A 20,334-nucleotide genomic window follows, 5' to 3' on the forward strand; every position below is an offset into this window, starting at 1 on the left:
ACTCAGAAAATGTATTGATCATCAGCAAAGTGGATGTGTTGAAGTATTGGACTCCACTGGTGCATCTCAGTGCAGGAAGCTCCGTCTGTCTACGTGCCTTTCACCTCGTACAACCCCTCATCCTGCCTACATCAGCCCGGCTCACAGGATGCTGCGCTGAGAGACGTCAAGGACTTCTTTGCACTAACAGGTGAGACCTGCCAAACACAGCTGCCTCTGAGACTTGTTGATTTTATTTCACTGATGGACTCTGAGCCTCATTGTTAGATGGAATTATTATACATTTCTCTTTAGGTATTTGAGAAAATTTTGAAAAATGACTGGATTTTTCCAAATGTTGAGAAAGCGAAAGGAGGTGAGTTGTCTATATTTTCACCATGTTGAATGATTTTGTATTGTGAATATTGGTTTTATAGCCCACGTAGGATGCATTTTTATATTATGATGCACTTCCTAATGTGTGTTCCAGCTAATTCCTCTGATAGGGTTCATGGCTTTTGCTGCAACAGGAGCCACCTCTGCTGCGCTCTACTTTCTATTTACTAAAACTGATGTTATGTGAGTGTTCGAGTACTTTTTTTTCACATTTTGATAAGATTGTATTCCACTGAATTTATTTTATAATATAAAGTGTTTTGATTGCACTTAACCTTTCCTGTTTTCATACTTATATTGACTTTAATCTGACTTCTGACTGTTTTAGTCTGAATAAAACCAAAAACCCAGAACCATGGGAGAGGGTGGACCCATTAAAACCCCAAAAGGTAATCTCTAACATTACATTACATTTCCAAACGTTTGGATGGTTGCTAATAAGATTTAAATACGTGCCAATTCTTCCAGGGTGCAGCTGCAATCTGCTGAGTCACTGAAGAAGAAATGTTATCAAATTAGTACAAGCCTTGTATTGTGATCTGAGTAGTGATGTTTATTTTGCCACACATTTTGGCTCACACCATCGTGCAGAGACTCAGGTTACCGGTCTGTTTAGATTGGTGTCACACCTGCAAATCAGGTCAGGTGAAGCCTAATTTTTATTTTTGGCATTTCACTGCAGCTTATCACCATCAATCAGCAGTGGAAACCAGTGGAGGCGCTGGAGCTGGTGAAGAGCCTCACCAAGTAAAAAAGGCGAGCATCTGCTAGCAAGATCCACAGTGTGACTACCTGCCTGTCCCTGTCCCCCCCCATCAGTCTAACAGAATCCTTTCTGCACAAACTAGGACGCTTTGACACTCAGTGTGCGGAAATGCTTCTGCTCCACTGGTGGGGTTTCACCCTGCTAAACCCAAGGACACCCATCCACAACAGTAGGAAACTATGCAGAAAAAAATGATTCAAAATGAAAATCTTACTTTGTTTCTGTGATTACAACTAGAGCTATATTTATATCTAATGAGCTGCCTTTTTAATTTAATGCAGTTGCTAGTAACAGCAACCCGGATGCTCATATATAGATGTGAATGTACGATAGTGTCAATGTGAAGACACAAAATGTAAACTGGGTAAATAATGTACTGTACAGTGTCAATAAATTAATATTGTGAATGCACAACTGTCTTTTGTTCTCAAAGCTATAAACATTTAAGTAGGAATATTCATATTCATGTCTTTAGACTGATTCTTAGTCTGTTCTGTGTTATCGAGCTAATAGTATCTCCTCATCTCTCCTCCCAAAAAGTGTAGCTGGCAATAACTGACTGTATATGCACTGACTTTGACTAGAGGATGTGCTGCATCGCCCTCTTTAATATTCTGTATTTTTCTGACTTTAACTAGTGCTATGAAAAGACCAAATTATTGCTTTGTGCTATAGACCTCTATTAGCCTTTTTCACAGCAGACATTTTGATTTGTCAGAGTAGGAGAAGGACAGACGTTACTAATCACGTTAATGGTCGGTCCAGTGTATTCAAATGTGTTAGTGAGCCAGCATGCAAAATGCCACCGCCACACTGAAACTGGAGCAGCGACATGAAACAGATTTTTATTATTTACACCTCTGTTTTTCATACTGCATCATGTCAAAATGTTCTTCTGTGAAAAAGGTTTTAAAACTTGGGCTGTATCTAAAATCACCCCCTTGTTCTCTCATTCAATACTCTCAGTAAAATGAGATCTCAGACACTAATCATCATTATTTTGCGCCATCACTGACAGGTGTTGAGCCACACTTATTTTGTATAATGCAGAACATTGCACTGGGGGATTGTTAACAGGAAGTAGTATAGCACTTTACATTTACACACATTCAGATACTGAGAATATAAAGAATATAATGCACTATATAGTAAACAGCGAATGATTTTGGACACATGGGCACTGTAGTTCATTTTGAGTTGATCCTACATGCACTTTAAATAGTCACTAGAGCACAAAACATGTATTAATCCACCACAGAAAATAATCCCCAGTTATTTACTCCTGTATGAGTAACCTTTCCCAAAATCGACAGTGACCAGCTGTTTTAGGAAATTACTGAATCATTTTTTAAGCCAAAAATATCTTGTGACACATTTATAAAGGAATGATGAAACATTTTGGGAAATGTACTTTTTCACTTTCTTTCTGAAAGTCAAATGACAAGATCAACTATCTATACAGTAAATATGAATCTGCTGCCAACAGCTGTTAGCATAGTAGCTTAAACAGCTAGCCTGGTTCAGTCTGAAGGTAATCCTCAAATAACCCCCTGTAAAGCCACAACTTCTTCTCATTTTTTACACTTAGATATAATGTTGATCAGTGAGCTTTCAGCAAGAAAGCCAGATAGCTAAATTGTGTTTCCCAATTTGTCGAGCTATTCCTTTAAAGAGTTTTGTCTCTATTAGAAAGACATGAGCTTGTGGCTGAGTTCCACAGAAAGGCTGGTGAAGTCAGAATAATGAGAAACCTGTAAGAAAAATTAATGTTATGTTTATGTCTCATCAATACATCATTAACTAGAATTTTTTTTTACAACACACAGTATCTATGCAGGGAGAGTACAGGTCTATCGACTAACACTAACAATAGCTCCTCTTGAGTTAGGTGTCCCAGTGAACTATGTCGCCAGCAGGCACAAAACTAGTCCCAGGGAAAAGGCACACCTAGAAGGAAAACAGCCGTTTTTGATGTTATCACATCTGCCTGTGCTTTCCCTGCTATGACAAAGGCCTAATGCTTTAACTGAGTAGTTATTTTTCATATTTTCTTAATATTTCATTTGCAAAACAGTCTCACTTCAAGGTCCCACGTGATCTTCATCAGCAGATTTAGTCTAAACATTTATGTGTGGACATTTCTGAGCATTCGTCAGGCTTTGCCTTACAGTTTCGATATGCATAATAACAATGAGCTCACATCATAGGACACCATGGTTTCATCTGGGGTCCAGTTTCAATCCTCAAAGTCCATGTGGTTTTGAATATGATGAGGAGTGTTTCCAAACCAAAGGTGCTAGGATGGTAGGCCTGGCTTTATGTTTGGCAATGTTATGTTTAGGATTACCGTGCATCTTCCCTAATCAGCTGGTAGGACGGTGATATTGCTCAGTGACGCCTTCCTCTCCTGGATGCTGAGGTTGGAAGAAGGTGCTTTTCCACTGGAAAAGACCACGGATACCTTCAACCTGAGGTGTTCGGCTTCCGTTTCTGTTGATTCTGTTACTGTGATGAGGTCAACTAATGGAAAGTGGTGAGCTGTTTTAGTCCTTTCCCCGGGTGCGTAAGTTCCCTGTCTGACAGTTATCTTTCTTTTGCAGCCAGGTAAGTTCTTCTTCTCTCTTAGCGTTGTTGTCTAGTGGCTTTAGGCGTTGGAGTTTCTGTGTCTGCCTTTCCTTTCTCTTGGCATGTTCAGAACTGCCATGGGCAAATGTGATGTCAGTTTCTGGAGCAAGTTGTAAACCTTTTCATTCAAACCTTCAAGAAAAAAAGATCCTAAATCGATTGTTTTCATTGTGGTCCTCCAGTAGTGTGAGGTTATTCAAGAATGGACCGAGTGAACTTGCTTTTTCATTCTTTAATTTTTCCACATTTTATGTAAAATACACAGTATTATTGAATGTTGTTTGTAGACAAGAAAATGATAAGGTGTTGCAAGGACAGCTGTAAAACAATTACTGCCATGCAATGGGCAAATGCACTCATCTGCTTAGTTTATGGCTGTGTGGGCATTCAGCATTCCCAATGTGTTTCATAATAAGAGACAATCCTCTTAACATCCCTCTCATATCTCAGAGGAGAGAAAACATCAGAAGACACTCCTGTATTGTCTGACACATCCGCCCATTGGGACTTTTGGCTGCACCCTGAATCTGAGTGTATTTCTTATAAATTATTAAACTGCAAACAAGAGGTGTAAAGGAAGAAAGAGAAAGGGTGGGAAGGGTGAGAAAGATATGGTTGTTATTTCCTGGTCTGACTGAGTTGCTCTTTTATCAGGAGACATTTCTTTCTTTTGTCTCACTCACATGCATGTTAAGTTATACAGTACATGCACATTAGCAAGGGTGTTTCACAACACTTTCTTCCTCTTTGCTGCATGTCAGTGTGTATATTTTTCTCTGATCTGCAAGATATATGCTACCTAGTCACATTTCATAGCTTCAGAGAATGGTATCAAGAGGCGTTATGGACGAGCACTGGCCGGAGAGCATTTTCAGTTCTCTATTGTCCTGAAGTCAAATATTCTGAGGACAGATGTGTGTTACTATCAGATCTTAATTTCACCTATTAAGCAATGTGCAACTGGAGGGTTATTTAGGGAAACAATGACAGAAGAGGAAGGACGTAGTGTGTGTGTGTGGTGGTGGAATTTGTGTACGTGACTGGGTCACTGACATTGTGATACCACAGATCATGTGACTAGCGAGTAAAGCAGGTACTGCTCATAAAGAGCATGAGAAGTGACAGATGGAATTCCCCCGTGTGTCAAAACACTGTCAGTATATATATATATATATATATATATATATTCATTATTTCTTTAATGCAGTCTAATGTAACAGGCTCGGGCAACATTTTATGGACCTGTAGAGTGAGGCGAGGCAGGGCAGTCAGGTGGATGCTGTAAACTGCTGGCTCTGCTGTAAGACAAACAGAAGTTAACTCTCTCTGGTTCACTGGCTTTATGTGAATGCACCTGTTGCTTGGAAACTGAGACACTCCCAGTTTACTCATGTTGTCAATAATAAATCCCTGATATACTGTATCTGTATTTTGAACATTAACCTTGTTTTGTGTGACACAGTTGATGTTTTAATGTTTCAAATATGTGGTGAATACATAATGTGTGCTCCATTGCATAATTATACTTTAGTATTTTTACCTTTCAACACTAGATTATTATCCACAAACATACTCCTCACTGATGACACATTAAAGGACTAATCCACCTATTTTCCAGCCACATATTTATGCATTTTTTTTATCATATGTACATCACCATCAAACCTGTGATTAATAATAATAATAATAACTATAGAAAACAACAACAACAATAATAATAATGATTATATAAAAACTAGTTTTCCTATTTTCATAACAGTTTCATCGGTTAAACGTTGAGGTTTTTGGACAGAAATGTGTTTTATGCTCCTGTTTACTGCACCATAAAGGGCTCTTGGTGGTAAATAGGGAAGTGTGACGCAAACTATATATTTACATGTTATCCTATCACGTCTCTCATGAAGAAAATTTCTTAGCTGTGGCAGAAGTGCACCACCTAGAGTTCAAAAGTGACAATATATCCAGAACACCTTGGTATGCATTCATCTACATCTATTTTAAATTCTGTGATAATTCTGTGATTCTGTGATTTTTTGAATTTGCATTAATATTAACGTAAACTTAATTAAAGTTCTGTAGTTTTTCAAGTCATAATCGATGTAAGTGCTCTCACAATCGGTAACAGAAATATGCATGGAGATGGGTCAAACACCTGCAACAGTGACTAATTCAGTAAAAAATAATTATCCAAATTTGTTAACTTACTTCAATTTGTGCAGAGAAATGAGATACTGCGACACAAAAGTTTAAATACTTTAATACAAACAAATACAGTGATCCAGTTCCTGATTTTCCTTGGTGATTAATATCAGAGACATGGAAAGGTTTTCAATAAACCCCTCAACAGCCTCTCAACACTTGACAGCGAAAATACTATAAACACCATTATTGGCACATTTCAGTTCATACCTCCTTCCCTCAAAACACTGCAACTTTGAAATACTGAAGATTTCCCAAACCCGTCAGCATTACTACACTGTCAGTCAATGATATGAAAAAAAGCTGAATATAGAGTGAAACCACGTCGGTTCAACCACTGTAGCATTTACCATAGTTCAAAGTCAGTCACACTTTGATTGTCAGTTGCCTGCTCTGCACAATGAATTAAGAGACGTGCTAGAATAAAATATCAGTGTCAAAAATGTCAAGTTATTTTAATTATTGGTCAGTACAGCCAATGTAGACTACTTTAAGAATAACTAAGGTTGTTGTGTTTTAAAACATCTGCCTTGCAACAGACTTTGGCTGAGGAATATTAAACATTAAGTGCATCTGATGAAATGTTAAGTCTACTAAAGGGTCACAATGATAAAGGTTTTTTGCCAGTGGTGAGGAATACAGCTTATATGCACTGTGACCACAGTTATTATCAAATGACATGAGGTACCTTTTCTTTTGCTGACATCCTTAGTAAAATAATAAAATCTTAGTATACAGTCCTCACTTCCAGTAACAAAAAGTTAAATTTACATCTGATGACAAAACATCAGTTGTGACAAATCAAACAGTAAAATACAAAAAGGTTACCTGCTGGAATAGGCTTTAATGGTGAATTAAGAGCAAGTTTTTTTCCATTCTTTTCAGCTGAAGCATTCAACCTCCGCACCGAAAGCTTTGCAAGCATAACAGCAAACGGTCCCCGGAGGCTGTGGTGATCCTTTAATTAGAGATGTCATCTGCCTTTGTTCCACCGACTGTCCTTTGGCACTAGTCTTTTTCCACTTACACACCGTATACTGTGGCTCCTGCTATGGCATCGAGCTGAGACAGCGGTGCGACATCCATCCAAACCCTCTGTTTACTATATTCTCTGTTGTCTGGCTCCATAAAATGCACTGTGGAAGTCAATGTGAGCGTGAGTCTCTCTTTAGGCGCTGGGCTGCTGGCAGTTTGCACAACTGCGCACCGGCCTCTGCCTGTGAGTCTGCACCTGCACTGTGCACCTGGTGAGACCGTATGTGTGAAGCAACAGGTGACGGGCCTTCGCCTGGACGTCCTCCCAGTTATTGGCACTAGAGGGCGCTGTGTACATACAAATGCACTTGAATATATTTGAAACAACTTTCAGTGTCACAAAGACCAGGAGTCCGCAATTAGGTTTAACCACTGGCCAGCTTTTTTCATTTGCAGTGTTCAGATATCATGCCTTTGACATGGGAGTGGTATTAAAAGTAAATAATATATTAAGATTTACATAATTGTTGTACTGAAACTGTTAACTAAAGTATATTTATGAAGAATCGTATAGACATTTTGATGTAAACACAATTTTGGAATAATGTTAAAGCCTAGACTTTCTAGTATCTGGTTTTCTGAGTTGTTTAAGTTGTATGATTTGAACAAAAAAAACATATTGGAAAAGAAAATGAAATAATGAAAGGGAGAACTAAAGCTGCCATGGAAACGTTTGTCAGTAGGACAAACACTTGACCCACAGAGCGCCACTTACCTACTATGGCAATACTTTTTGCAGCAGACATTTTGACATTTCATAGAGGGAAAAACACGAGTTTAATTAACCAAATTGATAATAATGATAATAATCAAACTGAGCCAGTTTCAGGGCTCTGGTGCCGGCTCACTGGAACAGTTTACTGGGACACTTGACACCTCACATGAAGAAAATGCATTCATTTGCTAAGTGTGTGAACAGAAGGGAAGTAAGTATAATATGGATGACTTACTTTTTTGTATGAATGTAAATTCTGAATTTCACTTGAATTTACAAAAAATATTTAGGAATATATTTCCTAATTTCTCCAAATCCCTCTCCCTTATTGGCAGTGCTGATGTTATACTCACTGAGCTGGAGATGCACTAGTGCTGCGGTCTTGTCAGTGGTCAGTGCCCAGACATTCAGCTCATCGACTGACTGGACGTCCTCCAGCTTCAGGAGGTCGTCTTTGATCCGCTGAGAGTCCAGGTGCCTGGGAACACCTGATACAGCGAGATAAAAAAAAAAACAACACAATTAATGTACTAACTCCACAGTCTTAATACTAAACAATGTAATCTGACAGTACAAGAGCCAGGACTTACCCTCCAGTACAATGAATACTGTGTCTCGCATGATGCGGCATGTGGTGAACAGAACCAGAACAGAGAAGATATATGTACAGATGGGGTCTGCCAACTTCAACTCCGGCTGTGAAGACACAGGGTCAAATCACATTTACTGAAATCAAAGTTTTAAGCATAATTACTTCCAACAATTAATCCCTGAATTCGTTGAGAGCCTATTGCATGTGCAGCCATCCTCAAGTAATCTCAGTTCAAAAATTTAATTTAAAGCAAAGGGTCACCAACTATAGCCAACAATCATACAGAAATACATCACTGGGAAAATGAATGACTACATGCTACAAAGCCACTAGCTCAACAAGCTATCGTTGGCCAATCTTCACATATTTGTGATAACTTGTGGAAAATGTGTATACAGCTTAATTGTTCACACTGGGCTGTGTGATGGTCTCCAACATAATTCTCAATTGACCACAAGTTAGCTCTCTAAAATTATTTTGGTAGGTACAATTCACACACAATGCAGCTGCAAGTAATTGGTAACACTTTATTTCCAAATAATCTTATGAGAAGTTTCCTGGAAAGAAACGTACAATTTGATATTAATTATGGGTAAAATGGACAGTGACCGGTTGGTCCACCTCCAGTCTTTTCTAAATGCTAAGTTAGCACAACTTTGAGATGTTTATTCAGAGCAGGTTAGCAGGTTAGCTACACATGCAAAATGTGTCTACAAACAAATGTAAAATTCAGCATGAATGAAGAATAAAGTTTCCAGTGATAATGAATGAGTAATAAGTCAACACAACTAATTGAACTAACTTAAATAACAATCTCAGAAATTTTACCAAAGTACCAAACTATATGGTTGTTTCTAGAAAACTTTCAAGAAATGATTAGGAAATAGCAAACCTATTAAATAGATATTTATATAAAAAATCTAGCTGGTCTATTAAAGGAAATGTTAAATTATATCTGCTGAAAGAAGCAGTGATTGTAGGAAGCAACATTAAAAGTAAACAGTGTTAACTGTTAACATTCATGGCTAACAATTCTTTAAAAAAAAAGCAGGGTACCTTGAAGCGGACAATGTAGGCAGCTATGAGCACCCCGACACTCTGGAGGAGGTCTCCCAAAGCATGGATGAAGGCTGCTCTGACAGCCAGGCTGCCATGTGGCCTCTGCTGGTGACCTGACCCTGTTGACTGCGAAGCTGAGGCAGCTACAGGGCCGTGAGAATGACCATGGCCATGGCCATGAGAGTGCAGGTGACCACCTTGGTTTAATAAGAAACCCATTCTAAAGACAAGAAAATAAAGAAAGAGGGATTTATTTTAAACAATAACAACCTATACAGTACATTTTGTCCAATACACATCATGGTTTAACTGACCTAGAAACTGCAGTTATTCATTCACATACTGGCTGTGGTCAAACATTACACACTGAACAACAGCAACTTCAGGCTCTTAAGTGTAGGTTCGACAGTACTTTGTACTGTTAAAAATGTTGCTGATACGCCACCCTCACAAGAATGCATTCAGCATTGTCTTGCTTCACAGTTTTAACTGCCAGCAAAGACAGAGTGGATAGTAACTGTAAACAAATTTATAATATGGAGAGACTCTGTATCGATACATTTATAAAGTATTGCACAAAATGCGTATTGTACATGAATATGGATATAGTACAATAAAAACTTTTACATATGTGGCTTGCTTCTCATGAGTAAATGTGGTAATTAAGAAGAGGATGACTTATCTTTTGAAGTTTTTTGCTTGTTTGTGTGTTGCTGGTTTTTCTCTACATATACTATATCTAATCCAAGTAAAAAAAATCCTCACAGTTTTCTCTAAAAAAAAAAATATATATACATAGGAGTAAGTTTCACTTACACAAGGTTGACAGCCACCCCCACAGCTGCAGTGATGAGCATGACATCTCCGTCTATGTTGAAATCTTGGTGAACCGTCCTCTGAACCGCCTCATAGAGAAGCGCGGCCGTCAGAATGTAGATGAGCACCACGCTGAGGACTGCCGATACCACCTCTGGGCCAGGAAATCACAATCAGTTGTACAAACAAGGCACATTCATAACAATAACAATAAAAGCTGCGAGAAAAACCTGATTCAAAAAGGTAGCAGTGAGCTCTACCTACCAGATTTGATAACCTAAAACTAACGTACAATTTAAATGATTTAGTCTGTTGAAATCGTATAATTACCATCAATTCTCACGATTAAAGGGGTCAGACCTTTCTCTTCCGATATTAACAACATGCTTAGTAACTTGTTTAGCCTCACACAAGATGGGGAGGCTCTTAGTGTCCATGCTACATACTGTTTCTGATTATAAATAATATTCTCTCTTTGGCATTTGATTGTCAAATGTACCTTTACATGGACGATACTCTTTTACACAAGTTTTGTGATCATTTTTCCACTTTTATTCTACTTTTAAGCACTGGAATAAGTCCTCATTAATCTTAACCCTTGATGACAAAAAAACTAAATGCAAGTTATTCTCAGAATCCAAAGACACATATTACAGTAAAAATCACAAGTTCGACCGGGTTTAACTGTGAGAGTGTAACAGTCCGAATATGTTGGAATCTGACCTGAAGAGAAATTAGATTACACTTGAAAACAGTATCAACTACAACAGAAAGCAGCTTCCCTGTGATGTATAAAAAGAGGATTAAGAAGCAGTTTTCTCAGTTCCTTTATTATAGAGATGTTGCCTCCACTCTGAAGCCCCCAGATTAAATCTAAATTTCAGTCCTTGTTTCATGTCTAGTGACAATACAGGACTCACCACTTTTATATGACAAAGTTGATTGGCTGCACGTAGTCATCTATTTACAGGGCCCTTCTTGGACAGTTTCTATCTTATAGCTTAACGTTGCTGCTTATTAGCCAACCTGTTCTGTATAAATAAGGCTTTTTACATGACACTAGCTTCAGGCGACTGAGTGACAGCCAGTCTCTTACGGGGACACAATGAAGGATCCGCCTGCTGTGACAGTGTTGTTGGTTATCTCCCTGACTGATTGCAGACAAACTAAAACAGAGTAATAAATCAGGACAGGCAGCATTCTGAGATATACACGTATATCGGCACCAAACACCAAACTGTAATAGATAAACTCCACCGGTGGAAACTAGACACATAGTGGAGTTGAAATGAAATGATAAATATGTGACTGTGGGGGTCTAAATTTATCTGGTAGAATGTAAATCATCTGAAGCTCTACTTCAATATAAAGTAGCCTATCTGTTATCTGATCTGGACTGAACACTGCTGAACACATGCTTTCTTTCTTTGAACATGATTCATCTGCATCAAAACCACATATATCTGTTTACTTCACACAAAACAGAGCCAATGGAAAGAAAGGGAAACAGAAAAGGAGAAGTGCATAGGCTTCTGAAATCACAGACATACCGAGGCGATGCAGTCCAAAAGTGAATCTCTTAGTGGGTGGCTTGGTGGAGAGCCAGAGGGCCAGCAGGGAAAACAAAATGCCCACCACGTCTGCTAGCATGTGCACAGCGTCAGTCATAATGGCTAAGCTGTTTGACATATAACCACCTGAAGGTAAAAGACAATGTTATCAGTTAAAATGATAAATGATGAGCTCTATCTAAGCTATTTGTGCATGCAGAGATTGTGAGATACAGTGCACAGGTTAAGATGGGGATGGCTCCAAACAGATATATATCAACAGTGAAGTATGTAGCTGGATTTCCAGGTAACACGCTGTGGACTAACAGACACTCTTTGGAGCTATGATGTGGTAAATTCACTTGGAGTATAATTACTAAATTCTGAAAACAATGACATAAAATAGTATATGATCCAATGTGCTCCTATGAGGATGAAATCTAATTTAAAATGTGGTGAGCTGTCACACACTTTCAGCAAAAGCTTAATCACAAAACTATGTTCCAGTCACCACTTTTTTATTAAGAATCACTGACTCATACAGAAAACAAAGGCCCTCTGTCTCATGTAAGAAAAAAAAAGTCCATGGGAAATTTTGGGCTGGGATAGTACTCTCCCCCATCATCAAAACAACAAATGAGGGAATCTCTATTGTAAGAATGGTGTTAGAATTAATGCCAAGGAACACTGACACACTTAATGTTGGTTTTTCCTTTAATTTGTCACTTGTCTGTATGTTCACTTGGTCTTCAGGGACTAAGTGATTAGTTTAATTTATTCACTGAACAATCTACTGATTATTAGTAAAACTAACTATCAGATGTACTGATAATCAAAATGATTTTTGGGCTCAGCCAATCAGTTCTACAAAGATTGATTCATACTTTGATTGAGGTTTTCTACATATTCATTAAATAATTTAGGTCTTGAAACTAGATTTTGAGAGATCCTCCACTAGACGAGGGCCAGGAGATGGACTTTGGAAGACTGGTCAAGTTAGTGATTAATAAAATTATGTTAACTTAAGGCTTTTGAAATTGCCCACTGGTTGGTAATCCAGCCTTTCAGCTTTGAGTATCGAGACCTTGCAACTTGGGAAACTTTGAGAAACACTTTGAGCATTATTTTCTGACATTTTATATACTAGTTGCAGCACTAATAAAATAATTGTGTAGTGTGTGATTCACTCTGCTCCTGCTTACCTATAATTTCACCTGTCATGAAAACTAAATACAGCACAGCTGCAAAGACAAGCCTCTTCATCACCCTCCTGTGCTTGATCCTCTCCCTCTTCTTGGTGCAGGAGTCACAGGGGTCCATATTTAACCCTGGGCTGCCCAGGCTCGAAGAGGAGTCGAGCATGGAGTCATCATCATCATCAGCCACCACCAGCGTGTTCACAGCTACCCCGTTGGACGGAGCTCCGGCAGAGTAGTCCGACATCTCTCCGGACACCACCACCTTCAGCTTGTTAAATTTGGGCGTCTCATCCTCCACCAGCTCATCGTTCAAGTCAAAAGGCGCCGTGTCGCTCAGGTCCCAGTCGCTCTGCTCCCTCCTGAAGGCGGACCGCACCTTGCTGAAGAGGTTCCCACCTGACATCTTGAATAATCACGAGGGCAAGGTATAAACAGATCTGTCTGTAGGTTACTGTCCTCCGAGGTAATCATTCACATTCTTGTAACGGTGTCCGCATTTTATTTCCATCTTTGCACCTGGAACAGCAACAAAAAAGACAGTGATACTAAAAAAAAAAAAAAAAAAAACACAGAGCATCATTCTCTTCAGTACAGTTTAACAATTTCACCCACAATTTCGCTACACTGTCACTGTGAAGATGATGTTATAGAAACGTCCTTGAGTCACTCACATCCCCACATGAGCAAGTAAACTTTAGTCCTCTTAAAAACAGCCTCGGCTGAACAGTAAAAAGCTAGCTACTGTAGGTTAGCTATCTTGTCGTGTCAGTTTGCGACTAAAAGAAAGCCCTTTTAGTGTGGTAGTTTGATTAGAAATATGAGCCGGACTTACTTACGAGTGTACGTTTCTGTTGTATAAACTTCGTTGGTTTTTAGATTTGAAACTTTCGTGGTAATTCCGGTGTAAACATTAGAGCCCAAACACCACCTCCGGACTCGGAAGTCACAGCAGCAAGTTCGGTTTCGTCCGCAGTCACGTGATGACGCAGGAGTCACATGACGCTTGCTCGGACGCAGCAGCAAAAACTCCAAAACCTCACTAACCGTGGTTTCTCCTCTGGCTTAGGGTCAACAAAACTCAACTTCTGACACCTGCAGGTAATGTGTTGGTAAACATACATTCAAACGGGTAAGATGGCGTCGACTGAGCTGGAATGTTTACATATTGTCTGGATGCTAATGTGGCATACACATTATGCAGCAGCTAAGCTAAACACTTCCTCAACGTTTAGATGCCCCTTGTTTTGACCAAATATGACCCCGAGATGATATCTCAGCTGATAAAACAGTGATAAAACCTCTGTCTGATTCCTTGCTGCCGCTTTTCAGGTTATAAAAGCAGACTGGGTCAACAGAGTCGCTGCATATGGAGGTAGAGGGGATGGAAGATGAAGGACCTTCGTCCCAAAGTGAACTTCCACAGAGTGAAGGTGTGTGTGTGTGTGTGTCTGTGTGCGTTTTAACCTGTTCTCTGTCTGTCCACACCTGTCTGATCATCCTGTCTGAACTTCAGTATAAATAACATGAATCCAGCTGCAGCTCCAGTTTGTGCATCCTCATTCACCTCATTCATTCTATTAACTTGCCAGGGTCCAAGGAAGGGGCCTTGAAAATTAAAACTATGTTAAGAGTTTAAGGTTAAGTACATACATGTACATGTAGAGCTGCAATTATTAGTTGAATAATTGATTAGTTGGTGTACACAAAATTTATTTTGAGTGTTGAATCAAAAAAAGTATTTTTTAAGCGAATATTGTGATGTAACAGCATCATGCAACATTCAAAAAATTAGTTTAAGTATTAAGTGTTTATAAACAGATTGCATGCAGGTCTACACAGCGTGTTTAAGTACAGCTTTCTGCCCTTATTTATGTCAAACACATCACATACAGTAGATCACTTATAACTGTCTAAATTAATTGAAGGGGACTTTTGTGTCAAAATACTGAACACAGATGTTCAGTCAGAACGGCAGGCGTCCCTGCTTCTGGAGAGCTCAGCGCCAGTAGAGAATGTGTTTGTGGATAAGAAAGCGGTGGATAAACTCACAGAGGGATTACTGTCTCACTACCTACCAGATCTACAGAGCTCTAAACGAGCACTTCAAGAGCTCACGTGAGTTTCCTTGTTTAGTCTTCTGTTATTACTTTTGCACCTCACAAATTAGCAGCAGGTAGAGAGTTGAATACTTTACAGTGCTCCTTTTTTGGGCTACAATTAATTAGTATCTTTTGTTTTCACAATTGCTTGGTCTATAAAATGTCAGAGAATAGTGGCAAAAAGCCCACCACTATGTCCCATTAAATTATTTTTATTTCCGAAACTTAAAGATTTTCAATTTACTCTCACATAAGTCAAAGAAAAGCAGAAAAAAGAACAAGTTAGACGTTTTAACAAATGATTTAAACGAATAATCAATGATCAGCCAATCATTTAAGGTTTATGCTTTTCACTAGTACTACATCACCACAAAAATGTAATAAACCCTGTCTCATCCCAGCCACTACTTGTCTGAATGAGGTTATTGTGTGTCATGGTGGGGCAAGTTTATGCTGGTTTTATTCAGACTAAAGACTGTAATCACTGATTTCAATTAAAGGTTTTGCCCCAACAACAGCACTGTCTGGATCTGACTAGTCTAAAAAGTATGAATGGTCCATGTCACTTTTTCCTTGGCCTCCATTAAAAAAAAACACCAAGAGATGAAGGAGTTTTGTAAAGAAGAAATCATTAAAAACCCAGAGTAGAGACAACCAAGCTGCCAAGAAAAGAATCTGACTGAAGTTAAAATAAACATGTGAAGTTGCTTGTAAATTGTGTTTTGGTTTGTCTTTTTATAAGGATGGTCCCATGTATCCTACTGTAAAGGTGGTTAGAAAGTAAGCAGTGAAAAAGTATTTAACAAAAAATATACCTCCCTCACAACTCTCTATTAATTGGTGTGTGAAGCAAGTAAAAATAAATATGTAAAATATCTCTAAAAACAGTCTCCAATCTTTGCCTGCGCAGCTGTCAGTTATCTGATTCACAAACAAACATACTGACATGTGCAGATACCAGTATAGACAGGTCGCACAGGAAGCCATGCGTTAAGCAGAACTAGACGGATGGGTTTGCACAGTTGCTTTTATGCTGGTAGTTTCACTAACAACATGCTGGTGTTCACATGCATGTTAAAAAAAGAATAATAATGCTATCACAACTTCACAAACATGTACAAAGCCATTGGACACTTTTGAATATCCTGTCATTGTCTGAATAATTAGCAAACAGTAGATTTGGTGTAGGATATTCAGTAGCTGTCCTTCACCATGAGTTTAATTCACTTGATATTTGTTTTTACTCTTGTTTTGTTTTTTTTGTCTCAACCAGACAAAATCAGCTGATATTATTAGACACACTGGACCAAGAGGTCACCAAGTTCAGAGAATGTAATGCCTTACTCGACCTCAATTCACTGGTATGTTTGTAAGTTTTGAATTTTAATCTCATTTGTACCAGAGAGCAGGAATGGTTTTCTAATCCAGCTTGTTGTCTTTTAGTTTACGGAGGCGAAGGTTTACCACAATAAACTGGTGAACATAAGGAAAGAGATGATTATGCTCCACGAAAAGACAACGAAACTAAAGGTAGGCTTGCATTAGCATAGTTAAATCCCATGTTCTCAGACAGGTTGGTGGATGGATGCAAATGAAATAATGCACAGACTGATTAAATGTTGACGTTTGGTTTTTCCCTCAGAAAAGATCTCTGAAGCTGCAGCAACAGAAGCAGAAGGAGGCGCTGGAGAAGGAGCAGCAGCGTGAGAAGGAGCTGGAGAGAGAAAGGCAGCTTATTGCCAAACCTGCTAAAAGAACATAGGATCCCCACGTACCGTATCCCTGCTGTATTAAAGGACCATACAGGTGCTTTTGCATGTTTTGGCCTATTTATTACATATCAACTGTACATCGCATTACTGCTGGCGGCCATTTTCCAAAGCGCAAGTATTTTATTAGTGTTTTTTAAGATCATTTTTGGGGCATTTTGCCTTTATTTGACAGACAGTACAGTAGAGATTCAGACAGGAACAGAATAGGAGAGATGAGACGCAGCCAAGACTTCCAACCAGTTCCCTACAGGGGTCTTTGTAGTCACATGGTATCCATCTCAGGCTCCAACACACCACCACTTGCATTTTTTAATGTGTTTTCCGTTCCAGCCAGGCTGCCATTAAAAGCTACTTGAAATATGCTTGATACATTTAATCCACAATACAGAATATTATGTCTTTCTTTTTCATTGTCCACCATAAAACATTGTTACATAGTAATGCAGTTGACAGTGCTCACTGATACGACAAGTTTGCTCTGAATTATTGCACAATACCACAGTTTAAACAATAAAGGTCGATGATGATTTTATTGCTTTGTTGTTGCTCATCTCAAACAGGTTTCAGCCGGTTTGAAGTGCGGGCCAGGCCACATTCATTGCATTTGTGACATTAGAAATGGACTTGAGTCCAGGTTTACCACCTGTTTTCTCCTTGGTTTGTTTCCAACAGTATTACAGCAAACACTGTGAATGTCTGTAATATAATTTCCTTGACTTAGAGGACATGAGTTGTTAATCTTGACTCATGTTGTTTGTTGAAACGGAAACACAGTGTCTGTCCACAATTTAAGAAGAATCCATTCAAAAACCTTGAAGACAGTCATATGCTTTGGAAAATGGTTCACTTCACAGACAGTGTATGTGACTCTTAGTAAAGGGGCTAAAACCTGCAAAAACTGATCCTTCTATCTCTGAGATTGCCAAGCTCACCACAAACCAAAGACATGGACTAAATCATCAAATGCTGGCACTTCCCACTATCAACCTCTGATGACACAAACACAAGCACTTCCCCGAGAGTGGAACAAATGACTCAAAGACACTTTGGCAGTCATCAGAAAATGACCAGGAAGAGAATCGGTGCGTTTGCTGTCTTTTCTTAAAGTGTTAATATATGTTGTTCCTGGGCTTCATGCCCTGTTAATGTTGAATGTTATAAAACAGGTATGTTGTTTAAAATCAAAAATTTGTCTGCACTAAATTTGACTGACTGTATTTCTGGGGTCCAGATAATATGATAATTGATGATAATATGCACCAAACTTTGCCCCCACCATACACAGCATCTGTAAATTTGTGTAACAGACCTTTCAAGAGGCCTCTATGCACTACCTATGCCTGGAACCCCACTGTTTGTACTATTAATAATAAAAGCAATACAAACTGGTTCGTAGTAAATTGACTTCTTTTTTAGTTTTAGTACATCTTCTCTCTAAGCTGTACACTGTGTGAAGATTAGTAGCCACCTTTGTGCTACTTGTCACAGTTGCATATATTTAAGTTATAATGTAAAACAGGTTCTCAAGTGTCAAGAGTCGCATCTTCATGTCTGTTATAAGGTATAAACTTCCTCTTTTCAGTCCCACATGCACCATGACTGACTATGTGAACTGTATTAAGCATCTCAGTCCACTAGGTGTCAGCCGAGACCACTTCACTTCACTTGATCTCGTTCTGAGATGGTTTCATGTGCTCCAAACCTGCAGGTTTTTCTGCATCAACATTTCTCCACCAGCTGACTCACTGAAGCACATCCACAACCAGAAAGGGGGATCTCATTAGTGAGTTCACCCTAATTACATCTCTGTGAAATCTTTGGTTTCGAGAGTCTCTCCCATCCATCGCACACGATTAAATATTCAGGATGCAAACTAGTACTTTACAAACCTAGGACTGATGTTGGTTTACTGACTCTGAATCCAGCCCTAGCCTTTCTCCCCTAAGCCTTAAATTGTCAGTGAATTGGTAAACACGAGCCATATGTTTTCAACAAACATAGTCTCTTTTCACATGCATTTTATACACCATTGTCACGTACCAGCCACACAAACAAGAGCCTGTTGGCATAGAAGTAGGTTACATTCCTCTGTTTCCCAACACAACCACGCATCTGTCCCACCCCCCTCAAATTCACATAAAACTCTAATTTTATACTCTACTACTACAGCAGGAAACCCAGTCAAAACCAACATGGCTTGGTCCACCCCCGCCCAGCCCTCCTTGGAGAGGAAACTGCACCACAGTGTGGCCATGGAGGGGTCCAGATTCAGAGAGAGGGGCAACCTGATTCCACACTGATGAAAACAAGGCCGTGGAGTTGGAAACCACATTTTGAATATAGTTTTCAGTACCTTGACTTTGGGTTTTGTTTGACATTTTTCCTGCTTTTCTAAACACAGTGGCTCCATATAGGAATGCCTTTTGCAACACTGATTGCTGTGTGTATTTACGTTTTCTGAAACTGGGTCAAAGACCAAAAATGGAGAGATGTTCTGCTCAGGTCTATGATATATAGAAGCTGGGGAAAATATTAACTAATTATGATGCATTATTTATGCGTTTCATTTACCAGAAACGAGTATGGAATAAGCAGATCCCATTGGTAGTTTAAGATTACTTAAATTTGTGAATGAGTTCTGTTTAGGGCCCCAGAAAGGCTTTGGGTGGCCCTCAATTTTATTTATTCATATTTATTTAATTCATTCACCTGGAAATGACTTTTATTCCAACAGGCCGAGTGCTTTTTTTTTTCTTTTTTCTTTTTTTTGCCTTTGTTCATGCCTGTGAGTTTTTCACACACAGGCATTGTAATATTTTACCAACTGAATCAGCTCTTGATTGGTTAATACTTTGATTGAATAGGGCTTAGTTCTTCCAGAGGGAGGGGGCGTATAAGGCCTCAGAGGTAGACAGCTCAGAGGAACAGTGGTTTCCGAGGCTGGGCCCTGCTCCTCTAAGTCTTTGGTTTTAACTTGTCTCCACTTTTAGAAACTTGGCCGTCGGGGAAAACACAACCACCGCCTCGCCAAAGCCACAAGCGAGTCACAGACATGGAGCAGCAGCAGCAGTTGATGATGTTGTAGCGGGCAGCCTTCCTGTCTAAGTAAACAGTGATTCAGACGGGTGAGGAGTGGGAGGTTGTGGTCTGCATCAGACAGGCAGCACCAGGCCTCTCCCAGACCCACCATAACAGGATATGGTCCTCGGGGCCCACGCTGAGGATGGTTGCATCATGTTATTATTTCCTTCAGGTTTTTACCATATGGTTGGCACGGTGGTATTCATGCACGCTGAGTACCATGTGAAGAGCTGGACGGATGGTTCTGGAAAACATATCTCCTTGTGGTGTTTTTGACCGATGTGACAGTGGATGAGGTTACTTTCCCTTCTCAACCAGGTCTTATATAACTCTTCATACGCAAGTCTGGGTGGGTAACATTAGTAATTAGGTTTCTCTGACTCAACAGATGGTACAGAGTAGATATTTAAACATAACAGTTTACTATGTAACCACCACATCTTTTCAAAAC

General features: G+C 39.3%; 3 protein-coding genes across 7 annotated transcripts; 2 read left to right on the forward strand and 1 right to left on the reverse strand.

Moving 5' to 3' along the window:
- The first annotated feature begins 93 nt into the window (after positions 1–93).
- c1h15orf48 (chromosome 1 C15orf48 homolog) lies at positions 94–1,555 on the forward strand. The gene is made up of 5 exons (XM_056377480.1): positions 94–190; positions 295–355; positions 470–558; positions 704–764; positions 1,058–1,555. The coding sequence occupies exons 2-5, from the start codon at positions 317–319 to the stop codon at positions 1,124–1,126; spliced, it is 258 nt and encodes an 85-aa protein (XP_056233455.1). The 5' UTR covers positions 94–190; positions 295–316; the 3' UTR covers positions 1,127–1,555.
- A 4,452-nt stretch (positions 1,556–6,007) lies between these two features.
- On the reverse strand, positions 6,008–13,893 carry slc30a4 (solute carrier family 30 member 4). 3 transcript variants are annotated; one of them, XM_056375438.1, is made up of 8 exons: positions 13,764–13,893; positions 12,935–13,447; positions 11,733–11,879; positions 10,183–10,336; positions 9,364–9,586; positions 8,306–8,411; positions 8,069–8,203; positions 6,008–7,288 (listed from the first exon to the last, which is right to left on the reverse strand). In XM_056375438.1, the coding sequence occupies exons 2-8, from the start codon at positions 13,332–13,334 to the stop codon at positions 7,134–7,136; spliced, it is 1,320 nt and encodes a 439-aa protein (XP_056231413.1). In that variant the 5' UTR covers positions 13,335–13,447; positions 13,764–13,893; the 3' UTR covers positions 6,008–7,133. The 3 variants fall into 3 exon arrangements, with proteins under 3 accessions (XP_056231413.1, XP_056231420.1, XP_056231429.1); XM_056375445.1 differs by having other exon boundaries at positions 13,768–13,892; XM_056375454.1 differs by having other exon boundaries at positions 12,935–13,476; positions 13,768–13,862.
- An 8-nt stretch (positions 13,894–13,901) lies between these two features.
- Positions 13,902–18,190, forward strand: bloc1s6 (biogenesis of lysosomal organelles complex-1, subunit 6, pallidin). 3 transcript variants are annotated; one of them, XM_056375470.1, is made up of 7 exons: positions 13,902–14,029; positions 14,261–14,361; positions 14,857–15,046; positions 16,304–16,391; positions 16,474–16,560; positions 16,673–16,836; positions 17,363–18,190. In XM_056375470.1, exons 2-6 carry the CDS (start codon positions 14,298–14,300, stop codon positions 16,790–16,792), a joined length of 549 nt encoding a protein of 182 aa, XP_056231445.1. In that variant the 5' UTR covers positions 13,902–14,029; positions 14,261–14,297; the 3' UTR covers positions 16,793–16,836; positions 17,363–18,190. The 3 variants fall into 3 exon arrangements, with proteins under 3 accessions (XP_056231445.1, XP_056231440.1, XP_056231454.1); XM_056375465.1 differs by having other exon boundaries at positions 16,673–18,190; XM_056375479.1 differs by having other exon boundaries at positions 13,906–14,029; positions 14,887–15,046; positions 16,673–18,190.
- The last annotated feature ends 2,144 nt before the right edge of the window (positions 18,191–20,334 follow it).

The sequence above is a fragment of the Seriola aureovittata genome, chromosome 1 (assembly GCF_021018895.1).
Source record: "Seriola aureovittata isolate HTS-2021-v1 ecotype China chromosome 1, ASM2101889v1, whole genome shotgun sequence".
In the NCBI taxonomy this organism is placed as follows: Eukaryota; Metazoa; Chordata; class Actinopteri; order Carangiformes; family Carangidae; genus Seriola; species Seriola aureovittata.

What these genes read in the sequence shown, in the direction of transcription:
- c1h15orf48 (XM_056377480.1), top strand. Translation starts at nt 317, where the DNA reads ATGACTGGATTTTTCCAAATGTTGAGAAAGCGAAAGGAG. An exon ending in TGTTGAGAAAGCGAAAGGAG is followed by an intron (nt 356 to 469) that starts GTGAGTTGTCTA and finishes TGTGTGTTCCAG; the next exon opens with CTAATTCCTCTGATAGGGTT. An exon ending in TTTACTAAAACTGATGTTAT is followed by an intron (nt 559 to 703) that starts GTGAGTGTTCGA and finishes TGACTGTTTTAG; the next exon opens with TCTGAATAAAACCAAAAACC.
- bloc1s6 (XM_056375465.1), top strand. Translation starts at nt 14,298, where the DNA reads ATGGAGGTAGAGGGGATGGAAGATGAAGGACCTTCGTCCCAAAGTGAA. An exon ending in TGAACTTCCACAGAGTGAAG is followed by an intron (nt 14,362 to 14,856) that starts GTGTGTGTGTGT and finishes AATTAATTGAAG; the next exon opens with GGGACTTTTGTGTCAAAATA. An exon ending in AAAAGACAACGAAACTAAAG is followed by an intron (nt 16,561 to 16,672) that starts GTAGGCTTGCAT and finishes TTTTTCCCTCAG; the next exon opens with AAAAGATCTCTGAAGCTGCA.
- slc30a4 (XM_056375438.1), bottom strand. Translation starts at nt 13,334, where the DNA reads ATGTCAGGTGGGAACCTCTTCAGCAAGGTGCGGTCCGCCTTCAGGAGG. An exon ending in CCTACATTGTCCGCTTCAAG is followed by an intron (nt 8,412 to 9,363) that starts GTACCCTGCTTT and finishes GTGTCTTCACAG; the next exon opens with CCGGAGTTGAAGTTGGCAGA. An exon ending in AGTATTCATTGTACTGGAGG is followed by an intron (nt 8,204 to 8,305) that starts GTAAGTCCTGGC and finishes TCGCTGTATCAG; the next exon opens with GTGTTCCCAGGCACCTGGAC.